General features: G+C 39.2%; 1 protein-coding gene across 1 annotated transcript in view; it reads right to left on the bottom strand.

Moving 5' to 3' along the window:
- Positions 1-26,638, bottom strand: part of LOC141582941 (lysine-specific demethylase 5D) — a 69,322-nt gene that overhangs the window by 12,609 nt on the left and 30,075 nt on the right. The window contains exons 12-18 of the mRNA XM_074392394.1: positions 14,814-14,995; positions 14,557-14,719; positions 3,685-3,804; positions 3,371-3,565; positions 2,916-3,097; positions 2,708-2,832; positions 2,447-2,594 (exon numbers count right to left, since the gene is read on the bottom strand). Of these exons, the coding sequence (XP_074248495.1) occupies positions 2,447-2,594; positions 2,708-2,832; positions 2,916-3,097; positions 3,371-3,565; positions 3,685-3,804; positions 14,557-14,719; positions 14,814-14,995 (1,115 nt within the window). The remainder of the gene's footprint in view (positions 1-2,446; positions 2,595-2,707; positions 2,833-2,915; positions 3,098-3,370; positions 3,566-3,684; positions 3,805-14,556; positions 14,720-14,813; positions 14,996-26,638) is intronic.

The raw sequence follows: 26,638 nt of genomic DNA, 5'->3' as shown, positions 1-26,638 counted from the left end.
GGCTGCACACCTACAACCATCTGATCTTTGACAAAGCTGACAAAAAGCAGCAATGGGGAAACAACTCCCTGTTCAATAAATGTTGATGAGCTAACTGGCTGATCCACATGCAGAATATTGAAACAGGACCCCTTCCTTATACCTTGCACAAAAATCAGTTCAAGATGGATTAAAGACTTAAATGTAAACCTGAAACCATAAATGCCCTGGAAGACAACTTGGGTAATGCCATTCTGGACACAGGCATAGACAAAATGCCTTCTTCATCTTTCATGATGAAGACATCAAAACAAACTGCAACAAAAACAAAAATTGACAGGAGTACTAATTAAAGAGTTTCTGCACAAAGAAACTGTTGACACACGGAGTAAACAGAAAACCTACAGAATGGGAGAGTTTTTACAAACTATGCATCTGACCACGATCCAATAATATCCAGCATCTATAAAAGAACCTAAACAAATTTACAGAAAGAAAACCATCCCATTATGAAGTGGGCAAAGGACATAAACAGACACTTTTCAGAGACATACATACAACCCACAAACATGAAAAAAAGCTCAGCCCCTGTGATCATTAGAGAAATGCAAAACAAAATCACAGTGAGATACCACCCAACCATACCAGTCAGAATGGCAATTAAGGGAAAGTCAGGAAATAGCAGCTTCTGGCAAGGTTGCAGAGAAAAAGGAACTCATAAACGCTGTTGGTGGGAATGTAAATTAGTTAAGACTGTGGCAATTCTTCAAAGATCTATGGGCAGAAATACCATTTGTTTGACCCAGGTATCCCATTTCTGGATATATACCCAAAGTTAAATAAATTTTCCTACCATGAAGACACATGCCCATGCTATACTCACTGCAGCACCACTCACAATAGCAAAGACACAAAATCAACCTAAATGCCCATTAGTGATAGCTTGGGTAAAGAAAAAGTGGTACATACACACCATGGAATACAAGGCAGCCACTACAAGAACGAGATCATGCCCTTTGCAGAAACATGGATGGAGCCAGAGGCCATTATCCTTAGCAAAACTAACACAGGAAGAGAAAATCAAATAGCACAATGTTCTCACTGATAAGCGGGACCTAAATGATGAGAACACATGGATGCATGCATACAACACATACTGGGGACTATCAGGGGGTGAAGGATGGAAGGAGAGAGAGGATCAGGAGAAATAACTAGGGGATAATATGCTTAATACCTGGGTAATGAAATAAATTGTGTAACAATTCCCCACGACACAAGTGCACCTACATAACAAATCTGCAGACATACTCTTAAAAAGGAAATTACAGTAACTGAGGCTAATTTACCATTTAAGAAAGATACATTTATATAAACTTAACGTAGCCAAAGTGTAACACATTTTCTAGGTCTATAAGAGTGTACAACCATGTCCACAGTCTTCACATTCTCTAACCAGGCAGTTCCTCACCCAGAGAAACTTCCTGTCCTGCAAGTTTTGTGCCTGGTAAGTGTACCGTATTTAATGTCTTTTACAATACTTTTATTGTTCTAACTCTACATTTGGATATTTTGACACAAGTGTTCGAAATGGAAAACAAACCAAAAAAAAAAAAAAAAAAAAAGAAACATTTAAATTTTTTAAAAAAGAGAAAGCTTACAGAATGACAATATGGAGAAAGAAAATACTTTTGTTCATCTGCACAATGCATTTGTGTTACAACTGCCAACAATATTCAGTACAGTATCACGCTGTGCAGGTTTGCAGCCTAGGAGCAATAGGCTCTACCACACAACCTTGGTGTGTAGGAGGTCACAGCGTCCAGGTTTATGTAGGTAGACGGCATGTATGCAATAATGACGAAATTGTCTTGTCATGCTTTTCTCGAAACACATCTCCATTGCCTGACCGTACATAACCATACAGTTGATTTTTCAATCTGAAAAGTTTATGTATCTATTGTCATATACATTTGGAAACTAAGAGTTAAATAAATTTCGAGGATTATTTCAACATGTAAAGTTTTACCTCAATACAGAGCCAAAAGTAAATTTTGTGGAAATTCTGATGTCTGCCTAATTTTATGAGATTTCCTAAGAAGCAGAATAAGACTGCAGTTTTGCCAGTATGTAACTGTTTACTTCAGTAATTTCTAGTTCATATTATGCTGTTTTTTTGTTTCTTTGTTTTGTTTTGTTTCTTGTCCATGTATTATCTACCCTTTCTCAGTAAAACTTGCCAAATGCTGAGTCTGTGCTTCTTCTTTTGTTGTTCCGAGATGGAGTTTCACTCTTGTTGCCCAGGCTGGAGTGCAATGGCACGATCTCGGCTACTGTACCCTCCGCCTCCAGGGTTCAAGCGATTTTCGTGCCTCAGCCTCAAACGGGATTGTTTGTTTATAGTCTGTCCACTTTTGTTACTTATTTTCACACACTGCCAGCCTTGTTTGCCTTCTCCCCTCTCACATACCTGGCCACCTGACCACTGACCAGTCCCAGGACTTGAGAAACACAAGCCTCCACCTCACTCAGGCAGTTCTTCAGTCGCTGAAGCAGCTCACTGTTAGGAAACCTCCTCTCACGAGCCTCTGATTCCAGTGCCCGTAGTTCTTCAAAGCCTAGAGGGAGTACAAGTTGCAACAGGTAGGCAGTGTTAGTAGAAAAAGAAAGCTGTAAATACCCAAAAGAAACAGGGCTTTTTCAGGGGGTCCTTCCATTTCCCATCACTCACTGCGCTTACGGCCATCCTCCACCTCCAAGGCCACTCTCACTTTGTTGGCCCAGGTGTCAAAAGACTCAGCCCGAATCTTCAGTTTATGCAGCATGGTGGGGAGCTCATCCAAGGTGTACCGATACCTAGAGGAAGAAAGCGGAGAAGGGTACACGTCTGGCCCAGCTCTGTAACCTCCTCCCCATCCCTTTAGTGTTCCCATGCTCACCGTAGGTACTGTCGGCTACTAGAACACTTGCACAGGTCATTGATGTGGGAAAGGCATACAAGGCCATCTGCGCAGTCGTAGCAGGCCAGGGCGGACAAGAAGCATGTGGTCTTGCACTTGATGCACTGGCGTTCATCATCTGGGAGCAGCTCAAAAGCCTCTCGCTCAGCCTCCGTGATGCCCTGGGGGTGTTCAACCCACATACACTGTAAAGACTAGGAGCAGGTTGTGGACACCCCACCTCAGCCAACACTGAGCCCCGCTCTGGACTCAACCTTGTAAGAATAGCTGTAGAGAAATTGGAAGAAAAAATATAAACACATACAGCCTCTGTCTTTCCATTTCAAAATGCATGATTTAAAGATCAGACACACAATGGTTATTCAATGTTGGTCTGTGTCCCTGTAACATAGTATATGTGACTAAATCTCTAAGCCCTGCTCTTGACCACCCACCTTCTCCAAAAGGGCCTTTCGTAGACGTCGCTCCTCCTGAACCATGATGAACATCTCCTTGTGTACAGCCACTGCTAGATTGAGATCCAACTTCTCCGGGAAAGCAGCCATCTTGCAGATAAGCTCCTCATGGGAGAAGACACAATAGCGCCGAAGCCGGCGGTAGTGTTCAATGCACTGGCGTCCAGTAGGTAGCTGCAAGTGTGTTCAAGACTGTGTGTGGCTCTCTGGAGATCATGCTTAGTGTCTCCACAATAATCCTTACCCATATTCTTTACACTTTCTACCTGCAGGACCACCACATTCCAACTCACCCAGTCAGCAGTGCAAAAGTTGACAGCTTCAGCAAAATTATAGCCTTGGTTAAAGCCACTGTGGTAAGCACGAGGAAAAGTGATGACAAATTCCCCTGCACACTGGTTTGTGCGGACAACCTGAAAAGGACAAAGAAAAACAGAAAGAGGTGTGGGTGAAAACTAATGGGTCAGATGTGAACTCAAAAGGTCTCTAGACGCTAGAACAGATGTAGGAAGAGACAAAACGCTCTATCTCCAAGTATGTACCTTAACAAAAATGAGATTGTGAAGTTTACAAGTGGTCTTCAGAGAAAATGTGTAATTAAAGAAACAAATACAGAGCAGGAGGCTCATGCCTGTAATACCAGTACTTTGTGGGGTTGAGACGGGTGGATCATTTGAGGTCAGGAATTCAAGAACAGCCTGGCCAACACGGTGAAACCATATCTCTACTAAAAATTTCCAAAAATCAGTCGGGCATGGTGGTGTGGGACCTGCAATCTCAGCTACTTTGGAGGCTGTGGCAAGAGGACTGCTGGAGCTTGGGAGGCGGAGGTTGCAGTGAGCTGAAAAAGCACCACTGCACTTTAGTCTGAGCAACAGAGTGAGACCTTGTCTCAAAAACAAAAACAAAAACCAACTAAACAAAAACCTTCACAGATACCAAGGAACACTTAATGAATTTTCATAAGTTTCTTAATTTTTGCACTCTAAAGAGTGCTATAATGTATTAAGTTCCCTGCATACACACTTGCACCTACTTCTATCTCAGCAGCAATCTTGGGAAAGCAACCTGAGATGCTGGTGCAGCTGGCTGGTGCCAGGAATCACAATGAGAACCTTTTTCCCAAAGAATTAAGGTGACATGTTTTGACCTGTCTGGTGATTTCCTGGAGGATTGCCTTGAGGGCCTGACTTTCCTTCTCCATCCTGACAGTTCCCTCAGAAGAGAGGAGACTTCCCAAGCTGTGCTTTTGGAAAGTATGAAAAAGAAAAGGTATTAGCCACAGCAACATCTGCTTTTAAAATGAGGTAGTGGTGGGGAGAAGAGAGAAGGAGAGGGGGGAGGGGGGAAAAACAAAGAGAAAAAGAGAGAGAGAGAGAGAGAGAGAGAGAGAGAGAGAGAGAGAGAGAGAGAGAGAGAGAGACAGAGACTAGGCAAAAACCAGATATTTTTAAGTGCCTGGGAGGAAGATCACAGAGAAAGAGAAAGTTGGGGCAAAAGGGACTCTTAAAAAGCTTCCATGTAGTTTTTAAGAACTGAGAAAGCCACACTACTGTCCAGGGCAAGACACACGCTCAGAAAAGATCTAAGACTCTCTAAGCTCACCTCTGTCTGACTTTTACACTCTTTCTAAGTGGGAGGTGGAGTCTAAAACAGTTAACTTTCAAATCAGCCCTGTAAAAGTGTTACCAATCAAATACAATCAGCAAGTACAGTGTGGCTGATATTATTAATTATTATCGTTATTATTTTGGCTTAAGAAAGAGCTTGTTAGATTGCTAGATGATCACCAGGCTAATGGCAAGCAGAAAAAGAATATCCAAAGATTACTCATGAATATAAAGAGTTGCTAACCATCCTGTCATTAGGAAAATAAAAATCAAAACCACAAGATTACTCATGAATATAAAGAGTTGCTAACTATCCTAAGTCATTAGGAAAATGAAAATCAAAACCACAAGATGCTATTTCCGGTCACTGTGATGGAGGCAGAAAATAACAGTATTGGCAGGAATCCAGACATGTTAGAACCCTTGTGGGTGGCCAGCAAAAAGAATGCAAAACAGCTGTGAGAAAACGCTAGGGAAAACAGTGTGGAAGTTTCCCAGAAAGCTAAAAGACAGAATTACCGTATGACTGTCCAATACCACTTCTGGGTATATACCCCAAAAAACTGAAAGAAAGAACTCAAACAAATATTTGCACACATTATGTTCACAGCAGAAATATTCACAATAGCCAACTGATGGAAACAACACAAACGTGCCTCAACAAATGCATGGATAAGTAAAATGTGGTTTATCCCTGCAATGTAATATTATTCAGCCATAGAAAAAGAATGACACATGCCATAGCACAGATGAACTTTGAGGAAATTACACTACTAAGTAATGGAAATCAGATACAAAAGGCCACATATTATATAATTCAATTTATAGGAACTATGCAGACTAGACACATTCATAGAGACAGAAAGCAAATCTGTGGTCCAAGGCTAGAAGGAGAGGTGAATGAGAAGTTACTTCATTGCTCTGAGATCTTTTCTGGAGTAATAAAAATGTTTTAGAATTAAAGAGACATGGTGGCTGCACAACACTGTGAATGTACTAAATGCCACCAAACTGTTCAGTTTAGAATGGTTCATCTGTGTTATATGAATTTAAAACTATCTCCAAAAAACACTAGTTCAGAAAATTTACTCATCAAACAACTACTACTATAAATAAAAGCAACAAAAACAAATTTCTGAGAGCAGACAAGGAGGATAACATGATTTTCAGGATGCAGCACCGAAAATGTTCAGTCTGGAAAATCAGGAAGCATGCAAAGAACCCAGAAAGTATAGCCCTTCGGTTAAAAGAAAAAAAGCTCTGAGACAGCCCAGGCACTGGCCTTAAAAAAGGCTGCCAACTCTCTTAAACAGGCTTAAATAGCTAAATAAGCAATGCACAAAGAATTAAAGGACATCAGGAGAATAATGTCCCTCCAACAAGAGTTCTAAGACTTTGGCACAAAAATTATAAAAATGAAACAAATCAAAATTCTGAAGTTCTCAGTGCCATAGCAAAAGTGAGAAACTTACAAGATGGTTTCAAAAGGAACTTTGGGCAGGGAGAAGAAAGAACTGGCAAACTCTAAGACAGGTCAGTTGAAATAATCAAGTCAGCAGGGGGCAAAAAGAGAATATTAAACAGATCCTAGGAGACCTGTGCAGCACCATCAAGTCCACCAATATACGCAGAATGAGAGTTTCATAAGAAGAGGAGAAAAGAGGATGAGAAAGAACAGTTGAAGCAAAAATCATTAAACAGTTTCCAAATTTGTGGAATGCCCTCCAAGTCTACCTACAACCATGAAGTTCAGTACACTCCAACTAGTTAACTCTAGGAGACACCGTATATCTGAACCATCAAAAGATAAGACACCAAGAAGTTCATAGCAGCATGACAGACATGATCCTTCACACGTCATGGATTATTAACAGAATTATCAACAGATTTCTCCTTAGAAATAATAAAGGCCAGAAGCCAGTAGGATGACATGTTTAAAGTCCTGCAATGGAAAAAGAATAAATAAATTAGTAGGGAAGTGAACATTCTGGAAGTATGTCTCCCAAATTTCTCCCTAAAGGGAATATAGAAGGACTCCTTCAGGCTGACGTGAGTAATTCAGAGCCATGTAAAGAAAGTTAGTCCACTGAGAAGGGTACCTATACAAAAAAAATATAGGAGGTAGGTCCAAGATAGCCTAATAGCCACAACTCCAATGTGCACATCCCTGAGAGATCGATGAAAAAGTCAGGTGATGCAGAAGCATTTCCAACTGAGGTACCAGGTTCCTCTCACTGGGACTGGTCAGACAGTGGGCGTAGCCCAAAGAGAGTGAGTTGAAGCAGAGTGAGGCATCACCTCATCCAGGAAGTGCAAGGGGTCAGAGAACTTCCTCTCTTAGCCAAGGGAAGCCATTAGGGACAGTGCCCTGCACCCGAGCCCAGACACTGTGCTTTTCCCATGGTCTTTGTAACACACAGACCAGGAGATTCCTTCCAGTACCTACACCGCCAGGGCTCTGGGTTTCCAGCTCTAAACTGGGCAGCCATTTGGGCAGACACTGGGCTGGCTGCAGCAGTTTTGTTTTTGTTTTTTTATACCTCAGTGGCACCTGGAATGCCAGCAAGACAGAACCACTCACTCCCCTGGAAAGCGGGCTGAGGCCAGAAAGCCAAGTGGTCTGGCTCAGTGGATCTGACCTCCGTGGACACCAGCAAGCTAAGACCCACTGGCTTGAAATTCTCACGGCCACCCTGGCAGCCTAAACTGGACCTGGGATACTCAAGCTAGGTGTGGGAGGAGCATCTGCCATTGCTGAGGCTCAGGTAGGTAGGTGGCTTTAATATTACAGTTTGGATTGAGTGGAGTGACAGCTCAGCAAGTGTGCAGCAGACTGACTGTCTCACCTTGAGTCCCTCCTCTCTGGGCAGGGCATCTCTGAGAAAAGGCAGTGGCCCCAGTCAGGGACTTATAAATAAAGAAAGCCCCCACCTTCCTGGTACAGAGACTGAGAAAAGTGGCTGTTGTGAACACAGCTTCAGCAGACTTAAATGCCCTGCCTGGCAGCTCTGAAAAGAGCAGAGGATCTCCCAGCACAGCATCTGAACACTGATAAGGCACAGACTACCTCCTCAAGTGGCTCCCTGATCCCCATATATCCTGACCCAGAGGCACCTCCCACTAGGGCCTGACAGAGACACCTCACACATGAGAGCTCTGGCTGGCATCTGGTAGGTAGCCCTCTGGGATGAAGCTACCATCCCAGAGGAAGGATCAGGCAACAATCTCTGCTGTTTTGGAGCCTCTGCTGGTGATACCCCCTAGGCAAGCAAGGCCTGGAGTGGACCTCCAGCAAACTCCAGCACACCTAAAGCAGATGGGCCTGACGGCCTGACTGTTAGACGGAAAACTAACAAACAGAAAGTAATAGTATCAACATCAACAAAAAGGATGGCCACTCAGAGACCCCATCCAAAGGTCACTGACTTCAAAGACCAAAGATAGATAAACCCACAAAGACAGGAATAAACCAGTGCAAAAATGCAGAAAATTCCAAAAAAGCAGAATGCCTCTTATCCTCCAAGGAATCACAATTCCTTGCCAGCAAGGGAACAAAACTGGGTGAAGAATGAGTTTGGCAAATTGGCAGAAGAGGGCTTTAGAAGGTGGGTAATAAAAAACTGCTATGAGCTAAAGGAACATGTTCTAATGCAATGCAAGGAAACTAAGAGCATTGAAAAAAGGTTAGACAAACTGCTAACTAGAATAACTAGTTTAGAGAAGAACATAAAACAACCTGAGGGAGCTGAAAAACACAGCACGAGAACTTCATGAAACATACAGAAGTTTCAATAGCTGAGTCAATCAAGCATAAGATAGGTTATCAGAGATTGAAGATCTACTCCATGAAAGCAAGAAGGAAACATTAGAGAAAAGGAGTTAAAAGAAACAAACAAAGCCTCCAAGAAATACGGGATTATGTGGAAAGACCAAATCCACATTTGATCGGTGTACCTGAAGTGATGGGGAGAATGAAAACAAGTTGGAAAACGCTATTCGGGATTATTATCCAGGAGAACTTCTCCAACCTGGCAATAAGGTCAACATTCAAATTCAGGAAATATAGAAACCAACACAAAGATATTCCTCAAGAGCAACCGGGTTCCAAGGCACATAATCATCAGATTCACCATGGCTGAAATGAAGAAAAAGCATTAAGGGAAGCAGAGAAGAAGGTCAGGTTACCCACAAAGGGGAGCCCATCAGAGTAACAGCAGATCTCTCAGCAGAGAACCTGCAAGCCAGAAGGGAGTGGGGGCTAATACTGAACATTCTTACAGAAAGGAATTTTCAACCCAGAATTTCATATCCAGCCAAATTTAGCTTCATAAGTAAAGGAGAATTAAAATCCTTAACAGACAAGCAAAACCTCATAAGGCAGGCCTGAGGGTGACAAGAGATTATGTCACCACCAGGCCTGCCTTACAAGAAAAGAGCTCCTGAATGAAGCACTAATCACAGAAAGGAGCAACAGGTACCAGCCCCAGCAAAAACACACTGAATCATAAAGACCATCAACACTTCGAAGAAACTGCATCGACTAACAAACAAAATAAACACCTCACTTCATAATAGCAGGATCAAATGTACACATAAGAATATTAACCTTAAATGTAAACGGACTATGCCACAATTAAAAGACACAGACTGGCAAACTGGATAAATAGTCAAGACCCATCAGTGTGCTGTATTCAGGAGACCCATCTTGCATGCATAGACACAGATAGGTTCAAAATAAAAAGATAGAGAAATATTATCCAAGCAAATGGAAAGCAAAAAATAGCAGAGGGTGCAATCCTAGTCTCTGACAAAACAGACTTTACAGTAGCAAAGATCAAGAGAGACAAAGAAAGACATTACATAATGGTAAAAAGATCAATGCAACAAGAAGAGCTAACTATTCTCAATATATATGCACCCAATACAGGAGTACCCAGGTTCATAAAGCAAATTCTTAGAGACCTACAAAGAGACTTAGACTCCCACATAATAATAATAATAATGGCAGACTTTAACACCCCACTATCAATATCAAGCACATCAATGAGATAGAAAATTAATAAGGATATCCAGGATTTGAACTCAGATCTGGTCCAAGCAGACCTAATAGACATCTACAAAACTCTACACCGTAAATCCACAGAATATACATTCTTCTTAGCAACACATCACTCTTATTCTAACAGTGACCACGTAAATGGAAGTAAGACACTCTTCAGCAAATGCAAAAGAACAGAAATCATAACAAACCATCTCCCAGACCACACTGCAATCAAATCAGAACTCAGGATTAAGACACTCACTCAAAACCTCACAACTACATGGAAACTGAACAACCTGTTACTGAATGACTACTGTATAAATAATGAAATGAAGGCAGAAATAAGGATGCTCTTTGAAACCAATGAGAATGAAGACTCAATGTATCAGAATCTCTGGGACACATTTAAAGCAGTGTGTAGAAGAAAATATGTAGTACTAAATGCCCTCAAGAGAAAGCAGGAAAGATCTGAAATTGACACCCTAATGTCATAATTAAAAGAACGAGAAAAGCAAGAGCAAACAAATTCAAAAGCTAGCAGAGGACAATAAATAGCTAAGATCAGAACAGAACTGAAAGAGATAGAGACACAAAATGACCTAAATAGAAAAAATAAATCAATGAATCCAGAAGCTGGCTTTTTGAAAAGATGAACAAAACAGACAGACCACTAGCCAGACTAATAAAGAAGAAAATGGAGAAGATGAAAACAGATGCAATTAAAAAATGATAAAGAGGATATCATCACTGACCTCACAGAAATACAAACTACCATTAGAGAATACTATAAACATCTCTATCCAAATAAATCAGGAAATCTAGAAGAAATGGATAAATTCCTGGATACTTAAAGCCTACAAAGACTAAACGAGGAAGAAACAGAATCCCTGAATAGACCAGTAACGAGTTCTGAAGTTGAGGCAGCAATTAACAGCCTACCAACCAAAAAAAACACAAGGCCAGAGGAGTTCACAGTCAAATACTACCAGAGGTATTAAGAGGAGCCGGTACCATCCATTCTGAAACTATTCCAAACAATGCAAAAAGAGGGAATCCTCCCTAATCATTTTATAAGGCCAGCATCAGCGTGATACCAAAACCTGGCAAAGACACAGCGACAAAAAAAAAAAAAAAAAAAAAAAAAAAAATTTCAGGCCAGATTTCCTGATGAACATTGATGCAAAAATCCTCAGTAAATTACTGTCAAACTGAATCCAACAGCACATCAATAAGCATATTGATCATGGACAAGTTGGCTTCATCCCTGGGATACAAGGCTGGCTCAACATACACAAACAAATCTATAAACATAATTATTCCATCACATAAACAGAACCAAAGGCAGAAAACACATGATTAACCCAACAGATGCAGAGAGGGCCTTCAACAAAATTCAACAGCCTCTCATGCTAAAAACTCTCAATACACTAGGTACTGATGGAAGGTATCACAAAATAATAAGAGCTATTTATGACAAACCCCACAGCCAGTATCATCCTGAGTGGGCAAAGGCTGGAAGCATTCCCACTGAAAACTGGCACAAGACAAGGGTGCCCTCTCTCACCACTCCTATTCAACATAGTGCTGGAAGTTAGGGCCTGGGTAATCTGGCAAGAGAAAGCAATAAAGTATATTCCATTAGGAAAAGAGGAAGTCAAAATGTCTCTATTCACAAACAACATGGCTGTGTGTTTAAAAGACCCCATCGTCCCGGCCCAAAATTTCCTTGAGCTGATAAGCAACTTCAGCAAAGTCTCAGGACACAAAATCAATATGCAAAAATTACAAGCATTCCCATATGCCAATAACACACATACAGAGAGCCAAATCATGAGAAAACTCCTGTTGACAATTGCTACAAATAGAATAAAATACCTGGGAATACAACTTACAAGGAATGTGGAGGACCTCTTCAAAGAAAACTACAAACCACTGCTCAAAGAAATAAGAAAGGACACAAACAAAAAAACATTCCATGCTCATGATTAGAAAGAATCCACATTGTCAAAACCACCACATGGCCCAAAGTCATTGACAGATTCAACGCTATCCCCATCAAGCTGCGCTATACCCATCAAGCTACCATGGGCTTTCTTCACAGAACTGAGAAAACAACAACAAAAACAAGCATTAAATTTCATATGGAACCAAAAAAGAGCCCTGGAGGTGTCACACTTCCAGACTTCAAACCATCTACAAGGATACAGCAACCAAAACAGCATGATATTGGTACCAAAATATAGATATAGACTGACAGGACAGAACAGAGGCCTCAGGAAGCAACACCACACATCTGCGACCATCTGCTCTTTGATCAACCTGACCAAAACAAGCAACAGGGAAAGGACTCCCTATTCAATAAATGGTGTTGGGAAAACTGGCTACCCATATGCAGAAAGCTGAAACTGGATTCCTTCCTTACACATTATACAAAAATTAACTCCAGATGGAGTAAAGATTTAACTGTACAACCTAAAACCATAAAAACCCTAAAAGAAAACTTAAGCAATACCATTCAGAACACAGGCATGGGCAAGGACTTCGTGACTAAAACACTAAAAGCAACACAAGCCAAAATAGACAAATGGAATCTAATTAAACTAAAGAGCTTCTGTGCAGTGAATGAAACTCATCAGAGTGAACAGGCAACCAACCAACTGAACGGGAAAAAAAATTTTGCAGTCTATCCATCTGAAAAAGAGCTAATATCCAGAACCTACAAAGAACTTAAACCAATTTACAAGAAAAACAAAACAAAACAAAAACAAATAAACGACCTCATCAAAAAGTGGGCAAAGCATATGAAAAGACACTACTGAAAGGGTACATGTATGCAGCCCACAAACATATGAAAAAAAGCTTAGTTTCACTGGTCATTAGAGAAATGCAAATGAAAAGCACATTGTAATACCATCTTATGCCAGTTAGTACTGCAACCATCAAAAAGTCAGGAGACAACAGGTGCTGCAGGGGATATAGAGAAACAGGAACACTTTTACACTTTGAGCAGGAGTGTAAATTAGTTCAACTATTGTGAAAGACAGTGTGGCAATTTCTCAAGGATCTAGAACCATGCCATTTGACCCAGCAATCCCTTTACTAAGTATACATACACCAAAAGGATTATATATCATTCTATTATAAAGACACATGCACATGTATGTTTGTTGTGGCACTTACTATTAACAATAGCAAAGACTTGAAACTAACCCAAATGCCCATCAATGATAGTCTGGATAAAGAAAATGTGGCACATATACACCATGGAATACTATGCAGCCATAAGAAGGGATGAGTCCATGTCCTTTGCAGGGACATGGATGAAGCTGGAAACCATCATTCTCAGCAAACTAACGCAAGAACAGAAAAGCAACTACCACGTGTTCTCACTCATACTTGAGAGCTGAACTATGAGAGCAACAATGACACAGGGAGGAGAACAACATACACTGGGGCCTGTTGTGGGATGGGGGACTATGGGAGGGAAAGCATTAGGAGAAATATCTAATTTAGATGAGGGGGTGAAGGATGTTAACAAACCACCATGGCACGGTATACCTATGTAGCAAACCTGCATAATCTGCACATGTACGCCAGAACTTAAAGTATAATAATAATAATACAAGAAAATGAAAAGGAAAAGGAAATGAAAAGAAAAATGAAAATAATAACACAAGAAAATGAAAAATGAAAACACATACAGCACATGAGAGACAAAAAAATATAGTTAAGTCAGAACCAGAACTAGAATCAGAAAGCAACACAAGTGGTATAACAGATTGCTTCAGTGCTCATTATCATCAATATTTTTTTTCTCATGAGACAAGAGAAACAATAGAAAAGGAAAAAGAAAAGGTAAGAGTTAGAATTTATATAAAGAATAAAATGTCAGTAAAGGGAGAGAGCCTTGAAGACACCAAGTGCAATTTGTTCAGAAGAAAAAACTGAGAAAGATTTTTGTCATGAGAATTATGAAAGCTTATAAAGCAGTCAACACAAAGTTTACAGAATTTCAAATGCGAAAAAGCACAGCATGTAGAGAGTGACCCAGTCCATGTACCATGTACACATTACCGGCTTATTCTTTAGCAAAATGAGCTGATAAAATTCAATCCTAGAAATATCCAAAACTTTGAAACCAGTCCCCCATCCCCATGTGGGTTTTGCAAATTTAAGAATTACATTCAGTAATATTAAGAGAAAACCAATTCTAGACTAGAAAGCAGATAAAAAGGCCAGGATCTCAGTTTAATTTTTTTTTTCCGTTAAATAAATATATAATTTCTCTTTCACACCTTCTCTTAGGTGTCCCAGCAAACTGTACCGGTCTGCAACTTGATGTCAGCAATGAAAGACAAAGAAAGGTGTGATGTTAAGCCTAATCTTCACAGAAAAAGGCATACGGTTTATTTCCTGCAAAACTAAGTTTGTCCTCATTTCTTTTGACCCCAGGGAAGAAAATTAAAATTGTTTTGATCCTTGGTCCTCACTGATCCTTGATCCTTGGTACTCACTGGCACACCATGGGACATCAGAGTGTTGGGATTCATGAGAGTGACAAGCTGGTGTAGGAGGTCAGGCTGGCTATCAAACAGCTCAGGGGTCAGCCTCTTCATCACCTCCTCCAAATGCTCAGCTGCCAGTGAGGGTACGCCATACCAGGTTTTCGGCTCACCCCTGCTCAGGTAGAGAGAAGACACATTGAGTCTATATACATCCTTGCATATGAGGCAGTCTCGACATCCATCCCAGCCATTGGGGCCCTGCTCACCAGTGCAGATAGTTAATAGAGTAACTCCAGTGATCCTCAATATGCCAACAAAATGCTGAGAAAACCATGCCCACATAGAGCCAGGGCACCTTCATGCCTGAGATGTCTGCATTGATGTGACAGAGAACAGACTGATCTAGCACCGGCATCACATTCAGGTTCCAACCACTGGTTGCATACTCCTGTTGGATCAGAGATTTGCCGGAGTAAGTAGGGAGTAAGATTCCGTGAAGAAAGGCAAACTGAACAACATATGCATAAAAAGACAGCTGTGTCTTAGAGCATGGAGTATGCTGCTTAGTAGTATTCCTGGTCATTCAAAAGGCCAACATTGTAAACTCAAAAATGATGCCCTGTTTTACTATTGTCAATCAATATAGTTCTGAAGTCCTAGCCAGAGCAGTGAGGCAGAAAAGGAAATTTAAAAGCGTTCAAATTGAAAAAGAGGTTAAATTATCCCTGTTTGAAGAAAGTCCTAAAGAAAACACATCTTTTATAAGAAGATGCTATGGCCTCCATAAAAAGGCGATCAGAGCAAATAAAGTCAGTAAATTTGCAGGATACAAAATCAACATAAAAATCAGTAGTATTTCCATATTAGTAGAAATTCATCTAAAAACTAAAAATAAAAACTACTTATAACAGCTGGAAAAAGACCCTAGTAATGACTAAGAAGGTTAAAAAAAAATCACTATACTAAAAACTACAAAGTCATGACGAAAGAAACTGAAGAGGCAAATAAATTTTAAGATACCTTGTGTTCACAAACTAGAAGAATTAATATTGCTAAAATGTCCATAACATCCAAACTCATCTAGATATTCAATTTAATGTCTTGTAAAAATAACAATGGCATCTTCACAAAAACTTTAGGATAACCACCCCTTTAATTACTATGAAACCCCAAAGACTCAAAATGTCCAAAGCAACATGTGAAACAAACAAAAATCAAAGAAAAAGTGGAAAGTATTCACACTAATTTCATACTATACCACAAAGCTGTAATAACCAAAACAGCTTAGTAGTAGCATTTAAAAAAAAAAAAAAAAAAACCATAGACCAATTAAAAATAATAGCCCAGAAATAAATGTCTGCATTTTTCAGCTGACAGACTTTCCACAAAGATACCAAGGAAACACACAGAGGAAAGGAAAGTCTTTTCAATATATAACGTTGGGAAAACTTGCTATCTATATGCAGAAGAATGAAACTTCACCCGTGTCTTTCATCATGTACAAAAACCAACCCCAAATGAACATCCAAAAATATGACATTACTAAAAGAAGATATGGGGGAAAGCTCCATGACATTCATCTAGGCAAGAAATTTCTGGGTAAGACCTCAAAAGTGCAAGCCACAAATGCAAAAACGGACAGATGGAATCACATTAAGCTACAAAGCTTCTGCACAATGAAGGAAGCATCAACAGAATAAGGAAACCACCTACAGGATGGAAAACCATATTTGCGAACTATGCATCTGTTAAGGGGTTAGAATTCAAAACATTAAGAAACTGAACAAACATGATAGAAAAAAAAAAAGAACATAAAGAAAATGAAATACCTTGAAATATAGCTAACCAAGGAGGTGAAATATCTCTACAAGAAAATCCAGAAAACATTGCTAAAAAAGATCAAAGCTAACACAGGAAAACCAACCCAGCCTCATCAATTGGAAGAAGTATCATAAAAATAGCCATACCACTCAAAGCAACTTACGGATTCAATGCTATTTCCACCAAACTACCAACATTGTTCTTCACAGAACCTGAAACAAACAATTTCTAAAGTTTACACAGAAGTTTAAAAAAAAACCACAACTTACCAAAGCCAACATAAGCTAAAAGACAAACATGAAAATATAACAACACCCAATTTCAAACTATAACAGAAGAGACAGTGACCAAAACAGCATGCTACTATAGTAAGTCAGACAAAAAGACCATTGAACAGAACAGAAAACTCTGAAACTAGGTCAGTCACTTACTACCTCCTGTGATTTGACAAGGTCCACATAAATAAGCAACAGGAATGGGCTTCCTATTCAATAAATGATGCTGGAGTAACGAGCCCCCCATATGCTGAAGACTGAATCTGGACACCTGTGCATTTCACCAGGTGCAAAAATTAACTCCAGGTCCAGGTATGTTGGTTTACACCTTTAACCCCAACACTTTGGGAGGCGAAGGTAAGATGATTGCTTAAGCCCGAAATTTGAGACCAGCCTGGGCAACACAGTGAGCTTTGTCTCTACAAAAAAATATTAAGAAATGTTAGCCAAGTGTCATAGCTACTAACATAAAAAACAAAACAAAACAAAACAAAAGAGTAGCTTTGTAAAACTTTCTTATTGTGCAGAAACCCTACAAGCCAGAAGAGAGAGGGGGCCAATATTCAGCATTCTTAAAGAAAAGAACTTTCAACCCAGAATCTACTATCTAGCCAAACTAAGCTTCATAAGTGAAGGAAAAATAAAATCCTTAGCGAACAAGCAAGTACTCAGAGATTACATCACCACCAGACCTGCTTTACAAGAGCTCCTGAAAGAGGGTCTATACATATAAAGGAAAAACCAGTACCAGCCACTCCAAAAACATACCAAATGGTACAGAGCATCAACACAATCAAGAATCTGCATCAACTAATGAACAAAACAGCTAGCTAGCATCAAAATGGCAGGATAAAATTCACACATAACATCATCCCTAAATGTAAATGGACTAAATGCCACAATCAAAAGACACAGACAGGCAAAATGGATAAAGTCAAAACCCATCAGTGTGCTGTATCCAGGAAACCCATCACACATGCAAGGATACACAAAGGCTCAAAATAAAGGGATGGAGGAAGATTTACCAAGCAAATGGAGAGGAAAAAAAAAAAAAAATCAGGAGTTGTAATTCTCATCTCTGATAAAATAGACCTTAAAGCAACAAGATCAAAAGAGACAAAGAAGGACATTACATAACGGTAAAAGGATCAGTGCAACAAGAACTATCGATCATTTTATATATATATATAGATAGATATATAGAGATATATATATATATACACACGCACCCAATACAGGAGCACCCAGATACATAAGGCAAGTTCTTAATGACTTACAAAGACATTTACTCACACACAATAATACTGGGAGACTTTAACACCCCATTGCCAATATTAGACAGATCAACCAGACAGAAAATTAACAAGGATATCCAGGACCTAAACTCAGACCTGTAACAAAAAAACCTAATAGACATTTACAGAACTCTCCACCTTGAACCCACAGAATATACCTTCTTCTCAGCACCACATCACACCTACTCTAAAATTGACCACATAACTGGAAATAAATCACTCCTCAGAAAATGCAAAATAATGGAAATCATAACCAACAGTCTCTCAGACCACAGTACAATCCAGTTAGAACTTAGAATGCAGAAACTAACTCAGAACCACAGAGTTTCATGGAAACTGAACCATTGGCTCATGAATGTTGACTGGATAAACAATGAAATGAAGGCAGAAATAAAGATGCTCTTGGAAACCAACAAGAATGAAGACACAACAGTACAGAATCTCTGGGACACATTTAAAGCAGTCTCTAGAGGAAAATATATTGCAATGAGTACCAACATGAGAAGCAAGGAGATATCTAAAATTGACACCCTAGCACCAAAATTGAAGGAACGAGAGGAGCAAGATCAAAAAAACTCAAAACCTATCAGAAGACCAGAAATAACTAAGATCAGAGCAGAACTGAAGCAGACAGAGACACAAAAAAAAACCTTCAAAAAAATCAATAAATCCAGGAGCTGGTTTTTCGAAAAGATCAACGAAATAGACAGACAACTAGCCAGATTAATAAAAAAGAAAAGAGAGAATAACCAAACTGATGCAATAAAAAATGACAAAGAGGATATCACCACAGATGCCACAGAAATTCAAACCATCATCAGAGATTATTACAAACAACTCTATGCACATAAACTAGTAAACCTGGAAGAAATAGATAAATTCCGGTACACTTGCCTCCTCCCAAGCCTAAACCAGGAAGAAGTTGAAACCCTGAATAGACCAATAACAAGGTCTGTAGTTGAGGCAGCAATTAAGAGCCGATCACCCAAAAAAAGCCCAGGTCCAGATGGGTTCACAGCCGATTTCTACCAGACATACAAAGAGGAGCTGGTGCCATTCCTTCTGAAACTATTCCCTGTAATACAAAAAGAGGGAATCCTTCTCAAATCATTTTATGAGACAAATATCATCCTCATAACAAAACCCAGCAGAGACTCAACAAGAAAAGAAAACTTCAGGCCAATATCCATGATGAACATAGATGCAAAAATCTTTAATGAAATACTGGAAAGCTGGTTGCAACAGCACATCAAAAAGCTTATCCACCATGATCAAGTAGGATTCATCCCAGGGATGCAAGGCTGGTTCAACATACGCAAGTCCATAAACATAATTCACCACATAAACAAAAACAAAGACAAAAACCACATGATTATCTCAATTGATGCACAGAAGGCCTTTGACAAAATTCAACCTTTATGCTAAAAATCCTCAATAAACTAGGTATTGATGAAACATATATCAAAATAACAAAAGCTATTTATGACAAAGCAATAGCCAATATCATGCTGAATGGGCAAAATCTGGAAGCATTCCCTTCGAAATCTGGCACTAGACAAGGATGCCCTCTCTCACCACTCCTATTCAATAGAGTACTGGAAGTTCTAGCCAGAGCAATCAGGCAAGAAAAAGAAATAAAGGGTATTCAAATAGGAAAGGAGAAAGTCAAATTGGCTCTATTTGCAGACGACATGATTCTATATCTAGAAGACTCCATCATCTCCACCCAAAATCTTCTGAAACTGATAAGCAACTTCAGATAAATCTCAAGATACAAAATTAATGTGCAAAAATCACAAGCATTCCTATACGCCAATAACAAACTTAAAGAGTGCCAAATCAAGAACAAACTGCCATTCACAACTGCTACAAAGAGAATAAAATACCTAGGAATACAGTTAACAAGGAACACAAAGGACATCTTCAAGGAGAACTACAAGCCACTGCTCAACAAAATAAGAGAGGACACAAACAGACGGAGAAACATTCCACGTCCATGGTTAGGAAGGATCAATATCGTAAAAATGGCCATACTGTCCAAAGTAATTTACAGATTCAATGCTATTCCCATCAAGCTACCAATAACCTTCCTCACAGAACTGGAAAAAAACACCTTAAACTTCATATGGAACCAAAAGAGAGCCCACATAGCCAAGTCAATTCTAAGCAAAAACAACAAAGCAGGAGACATCACACTACTGAATTCAAAGTATACCACAAGGCTACAGTAATCAAAACAGCGTGGTAATGGTACCAAAACAGACATATAGACCAATGGAACAGAAAAGAGGCCTTGGAGGCAACGCAACATATCTACAACCATCCGATCTTCGACAAACCTGACAAAAACAAGCAATGGGGAAAGGACTCCCTGTTTAATAAATGGTGTTGGAAAAACTGGCTAGCCATGTGCAGAAAGCAGAAACTGGACCCCTTCCTGACACCTTACACTAAAATTAACTCTAGATGCATTAAAAACTTAAACATAAGACCTAACACCATAAAAACCCTAGAAAAAAATCTAGGCAAAACCATTCAGGACATAGGCGTAGAAAGGGACTTCATGACCAAAACACCAAAAGCATTGGCAGCAAAAGCTAAAATAGACATATGAGACCTAACCAAACTCCACAGCTTCTGCACGGCAAAAGAAACAGTCATTCAAGTGAATCAGAACCAACAGAATGGGAAAAAATTTTTGCAGTCTACCCATCTGACAAAGGGCTGATATCCAGAATTTACAAAGAAGTAAAACAGATCTACAAGAAAAAAACGAACAAGCTCATTCAAAGTGGGCAACAAATATGAACAAATACTTTACAGAAGAAGACATACATGAGGTCAAGAAATATGAAAAAATGCTCATCATCACTGGTCATTAGAGAAACGCAAATCAAAAGTACATTGAGAAAGCATCTCACACCAGTTTGAATGGCAATCATTAAAAAATCTGGAGACAACAGATGCCAGAGAGGATGTGGAGAAATAGGAACACTTTCACATGTTGGTGGGAGTGTAAATTAGTTCAACCATTGGTGAAGACAGTGCAGCAATTCCTTAAGGACCTAGAAATAGAAATTCCATTTGACCCAGCAATCCCATTACTGGGTATATATCCAAAGGATTATAAATCATTCTACTATAAGGACACATGCACATGAATGTTCATTGCAGCAGTGTTTACAATAGCAAAGAGCTGAAACCAACCCAAATGCCCAATGATGATAGACTGGACAGGGAAAATGTAGTACATATACATCATGTAATACTATGCAGCCATCAAAAATGATGAGTTTGTGTCCTTTGTAGGGACATGGATGAACCTGGAAACCATCATTCTCAGCAAACTGAAAGAAGAACAGAAAATCAAACACCGCAAGTTCTCACCCATAGGCGGGTGATGAACAATGAGAACACAAGGACACAGGGAAGGGAGCACTAAAAATGTCTATTTTAGCTTCTGTTGCCAATGCTTTTGGTGTTTCGGTCATGAAGAACAGAAAATCAAACACTGCATGTTCTCACTCATAGGCGAGTGTTGAACAAAGAAAACACATGGACACAGGGAGGGGAGCACCACACACTGGGGTCTGTTAGGAGCAAATGGAGGGACGGCGGGGTGGAGAGGCGTGGAGAGACAGCATGGGAAGAAATGCCAGATATAGGTGAAGGGGAGGAAGGCAGTAAATTACACTGCCATGTGTATACCTATGCAACAATCTTGCATGTTCTTCACATATACCCCAAAACCTAAAATGCATTAAAAAAAGAAAAGAGCCGGGCATGGTGGCTCAAGCCTGTAATCCCAGCACTTTGGGAGGCTGAGGTGGGTGGATCACAAGGTCGAGAGATCGAGACCATTCTGGTCAACATGGTGAAACCCCGTCTCTATTAAAAATACAAAAAATTAGCTGGGCGTGGTGGCGCGTGCCTGTAATCCCAGCTACTCAGGAGGCTGAGGCAGGAGAATTGCCTGAACCCAGGAGGTGGAGGTTGCGGTGAGCCGAGATCGCGCCATTGCACTCCAGCCTGGGTAACAAGGGCGAAACTCCATCTCAGAAAAAAAAAAAAAAAAGAAAAGAAAAAAAAAAAGAAAGTTTAGTGTAAGTCAGGTAAATTATATTTGATTAGTGAATATGAATTAAGAGTTTAACACTATTACGCATAAAAATAATAAAAATGAGGGAATAGCGTATTTTTTAGTTTTCTAAACAAAATGCAGGTTTCCAGGCCGAGTAAGTGCCTTTCCCAAGTGGTTTAATTAACTGTAAAACCTGAGGGAGTAAAAGTTTATTTAATCATACATTGTTTTTTTTGTTTTTGTTTTTTTTTTTTGAGGAGGAGTTTCGCTCTTGTTACCCAGGCTGGAGTGCAATGGCACGATCTCGGCTCACCGCAACCTCCACCTCCTGGGTTCAGGCAATTCTCCTGCCTCAGCCTCCTGAGTAGCTGGGATTACAGGCACGAGCCACCATGCCTAGCTAGTTTTTTGTATTTTTAGTAGAGACGGGGTTTCACTATGTTGACGAGGATGGTCTCGATCTCTTGACCTTGTGATCCACCCACCTCGGCCTCCCAAAGTGCTGGGATTACAGGCTTGAGCCACCGCGCCCGGCCTTAATCATACATTGTTTTATTGTAAACTGCTTTATTGTGCTTCGCAGATACTTTCATATATATATACACACACACACACACACACATATATGGACATAAATTGAAGGGTTGTGGCAAAAAAAAAAAAAAAAAAAAAATTTTCTTATTGTATAAAATTTTTGTGGTAGCTCCCAGTTACTAGCGCGATGAAAATGTGACGGTTGTTTGAGCCACAAAGTTCTAGGCTGCAGTGAGGTGAGTCATGATCACATGACTGCATGCCAATACACGTGTGACATAGACAAACGGTGTCGCAAAAGAAATTAACTTGGGATGGACCTAAGATTTAAATGTAAATCCTCAGACTACAGTAATTCTGGGGAAAGAGACTTCTTAACAGTGGCCTTCACAAATAATTTTTGGCTAAGTCCCTAAAAGCAAATGCAACAGAAATAGTTTAGCAGAACCTAATTAAGCAAGAGAACTGCTGCATAGCAAAAGAAACCGTCAACACGGCAAACAACCTATAGAATGGAAACGATATTGCTATATATGTGATAAAGGTCTAATATGCACAATCTACAGAAAACTTACACAAATCAACAAGAAAAAACACAACACCCATTAAAAATGGGCAAAGGGGCCAGGCGCGGTGGCTCACGCCTGTAATCCCAGCACTTAGGGAGACCGAGGCGGGTGGATCACAAGGTCAAGAGATTGAGACCATCCTAGTCAACATGGTGAAACCCCATCCCTACCAAAAATACAAAAAATTATCTGGGCACGGTAGCGGAGGTAGCGGTGAGCCGAGATTGCGCCATTGCACTCCAGCCTGAGTAACAAGAGCGAAACTCCATCTTAAGAAGAAAAAAAAAAAAAACAAAGGGCAAAGGATGTCAATAGAGACTTCTCTAAAGATATCCAAGTGTCCAACAAGGCCCACACTCACATTAAAAAATCATGTCATTTACAAGGACATGGATGGAGCTGGAGGCCATTATCCTTAGCAAAGTAACACAGGAACAGAAAACCAAATCCTGTATTTTCTCTCTTGTAAGTAGAAGCTAAATGATTAGAGAACATATGGACACACAGAGGGTAACAATATTCACTGGGGATTTTCAGAGGGTGGAGGGTAGGAAGAGGGAGAGGATCAGGAAAAAATAACTAATGGCTACTAGGCTTAATAAATGGATAATAACATAATCTGTACAACAAATCCCTGTGACAAAAGTTTGCCTATGTAAAATCCTACACTTTTACCTTTGAACTTAGAAGTTAATCATAACACACACACACACACACACACACACACACACACACACATATACACATAGAGACACACACTCCTCATCACTAATCATTAGGGAAATGCAATAAAATCATGATGAGATACCATGTGGCTAATATTAAAAAGTCCAAAGACAACAGATGATGGTCAATCTGCAGAGAAAGGGGAATAAAAATATTTTCATCCACTGCAGAAAGCAGTTTGGAGATTTGTCAAAGAATTCAGAACAGAATTCCATTTGATCCAGCAATCCCATTAGTGGGTACGTACATCAAAAGAAAAATTAAATCATTTTTCTAAAAAGATACATACATGCCCTTACTTCTAGGTTCACTGCTGCACTATTTACAAAGATAGGAAATCAATCCAGCTGCTCATCAGTGGCAGACTGCCACATACACACCATGCAATATCATGTAGCCATAAAAAATACAAAACAAAATCATACTCTTTGCAGCAATACAAATGCAGCTGACGGTCATAATCCTAAGAAAATTGAGGCAAGAAGAGAAAATCAAACACCACATGTTCTGCTACTTCTAAATGTGGGCTAAACATTGTAGACACCCAGAAACAAACATGTAAACAACATACACAATGGGAGTTAGTTTATAGTGGAGGCAACAAGGGGACTGTGGACTGAAAATGTACCTATTGTGTACTATGCTATCCACCTAAGTAAAGAATCTATACCCTGAACCTCGACTTCAAACAATATCCTCACATAACAAGCCTGCATATTATTCTCCTTATAGCTAACATAAAAACTGGGTTTTTTTCAGTGCATAGTAAGTTTCCATATTTGTCCCAGGCCAGATTGCAGGTTAAATTTTAAGCCCCAACACTGAACATGAAGCCTATCAGGAGGTGTTTTTATCACATGGGCTGATCCCTAATGACATATTGCTGTCCTTTTGATAGTGACTGAGTTCTAGTGAGAGCTGGTTGTTGTACAGTGTGTCAACTGTTCCCTGAACTTACTCGCTCTCTCTCTCTCACTCCCATGCTTTTCATATAAGACATCTGCTCCCCCTTCACTTTCCACTATGAGTAGCTTTCTGATATGCCCCCAGAAGCAGGTTTCAGCACTGTGCATTCTGCATAGCTTGTACAACCAAGAGCCAACTAAACCTCCTTTTCTAATAAATTACCCAGTCATCTTTATGTAGCAATGCAAAAATGGCCTAACACATGGCAGACTATCTGAAAAGACATTTTTCCAGAAAACGTACAATAATATTTGGTATTATAGAATTGTCTGCAAACAGACACATGAAAAACGTGCTCAATGATCAGGGAAATGCAAACCAATAAGAAACCAACTTACTCTAATGAGAATGTTCACTCACAGATGAACAAACAAGGAAAACGTGACATGTAAACAAAATGGAACGCCATTGTTCTGCCATAAAATTAACAAAATCTTGTTGTTTTCAACAACATAAATAAACACAGAAGACATTAACAGAAATAAACCAGGCACAGAAATTCCAATAAAATATGATGTCACTCAGACATGGTACCTAAAATGGCTGATCTGTATGAGATCAGTATAGATCACCATATATAGAGTATATATGTATATAGTGTGTGTGTGTGTGTGTGTGTGTATACACAAATACATATATGTGTATATATATAATATGTATATACATATATGTAGATATGTAGATATGTATATATGCATATATGTAGATATGAATATATATACATATGTATACACACACCCGTATATATATATACACACTATATACATATATGTGTGTATACAAATATATATGTATACACACACACCCATATATTTACACACTATGTACATATATACTCTATATATGGTGATCTATCTATCTAATCTATCCATATTCACTATATCTATTTAATAGTATCAGACAAAATAGACCTTAAGAAAAAATTATAAAAGTCCAAGATGACATTGTTTATTAACAAAAGTTGTCAATCCATTAAGAAGTTATAACAATTACACATATACACCAAAAAACTAGCCCCAATAAATGAAGCAAAAATCATGACAGAAATGAAAGCAGAATTAGATGTAGTACTACAGTAATAGTACTGTCAATATAGTACTTCAATAACATCACTACAGCTCACTTTACTAAATCCATCAGAGCAGAAATGTGTAAGAAAATCAGAAACTTGAAAAGAATAAAGAAACTAGATCCAGGAGACATAAACAGACTACTACATGCAATAACAGCAGAACTCACATTGTACTCAAGTATAAACAGAACACTCCTCAGATAGGACATATTGTTAGGCCACAAAACAAGTATGAATCATTTTTTTTTAAATTCAAATGGTAAAATCTTCTTTCACCACAATACATTCAAATCAGTATTAAAGAAAAAAAAAAACAAATATTTGAGTATTAACCTACATTCTTATAAATAAAAAAACACACTAAGAAAATTACAAAATATTTCATAATGATTCACATAAGCCATGCTACACTTAGAATATTAATTTACTAAACTCAGAAATGAAAACTGGTTCATTATTACGGACCTCACACAATAAAAAGGACCGCAAAACATTAAAAATAATTCTATGCTAAGAAATTATGTATGGTAGATAAAATGGACAAATTATTAGCAAAATAAAAACTCTCAAAACTTCCACAAGGAATAAAAAAACATAGCAATGTGTAACATATAAGGCAGGAATCTCACACTTCAGAAAAAACATGGCTTCAATGATTAAATCTATCAGGCATTTCAAGAAGAATCCATACAAATCTATCTGAAACTTCAAGAAATAAGAAGTATGAATACTTCCTAATTCTCAGAGATGAG

Source organism: Saimiri boliviensis, chromosome Y (assembly GCF_048565385.1).
Source record: "Saimiri boliviensis isolate mSaiBol1 chromosome Y, mSaiBol1.pri, whole genome shotgun sequence".
Taxonomy (NCBI): Eukaryota; Metazoa; Chordata; class Mammalia; order Primates; family Cebidae; genus Saimiri; species Saimiri boliviensis.
This window is presented reverse-complemented; position numbering and strand designations above follow the sequence as displayed.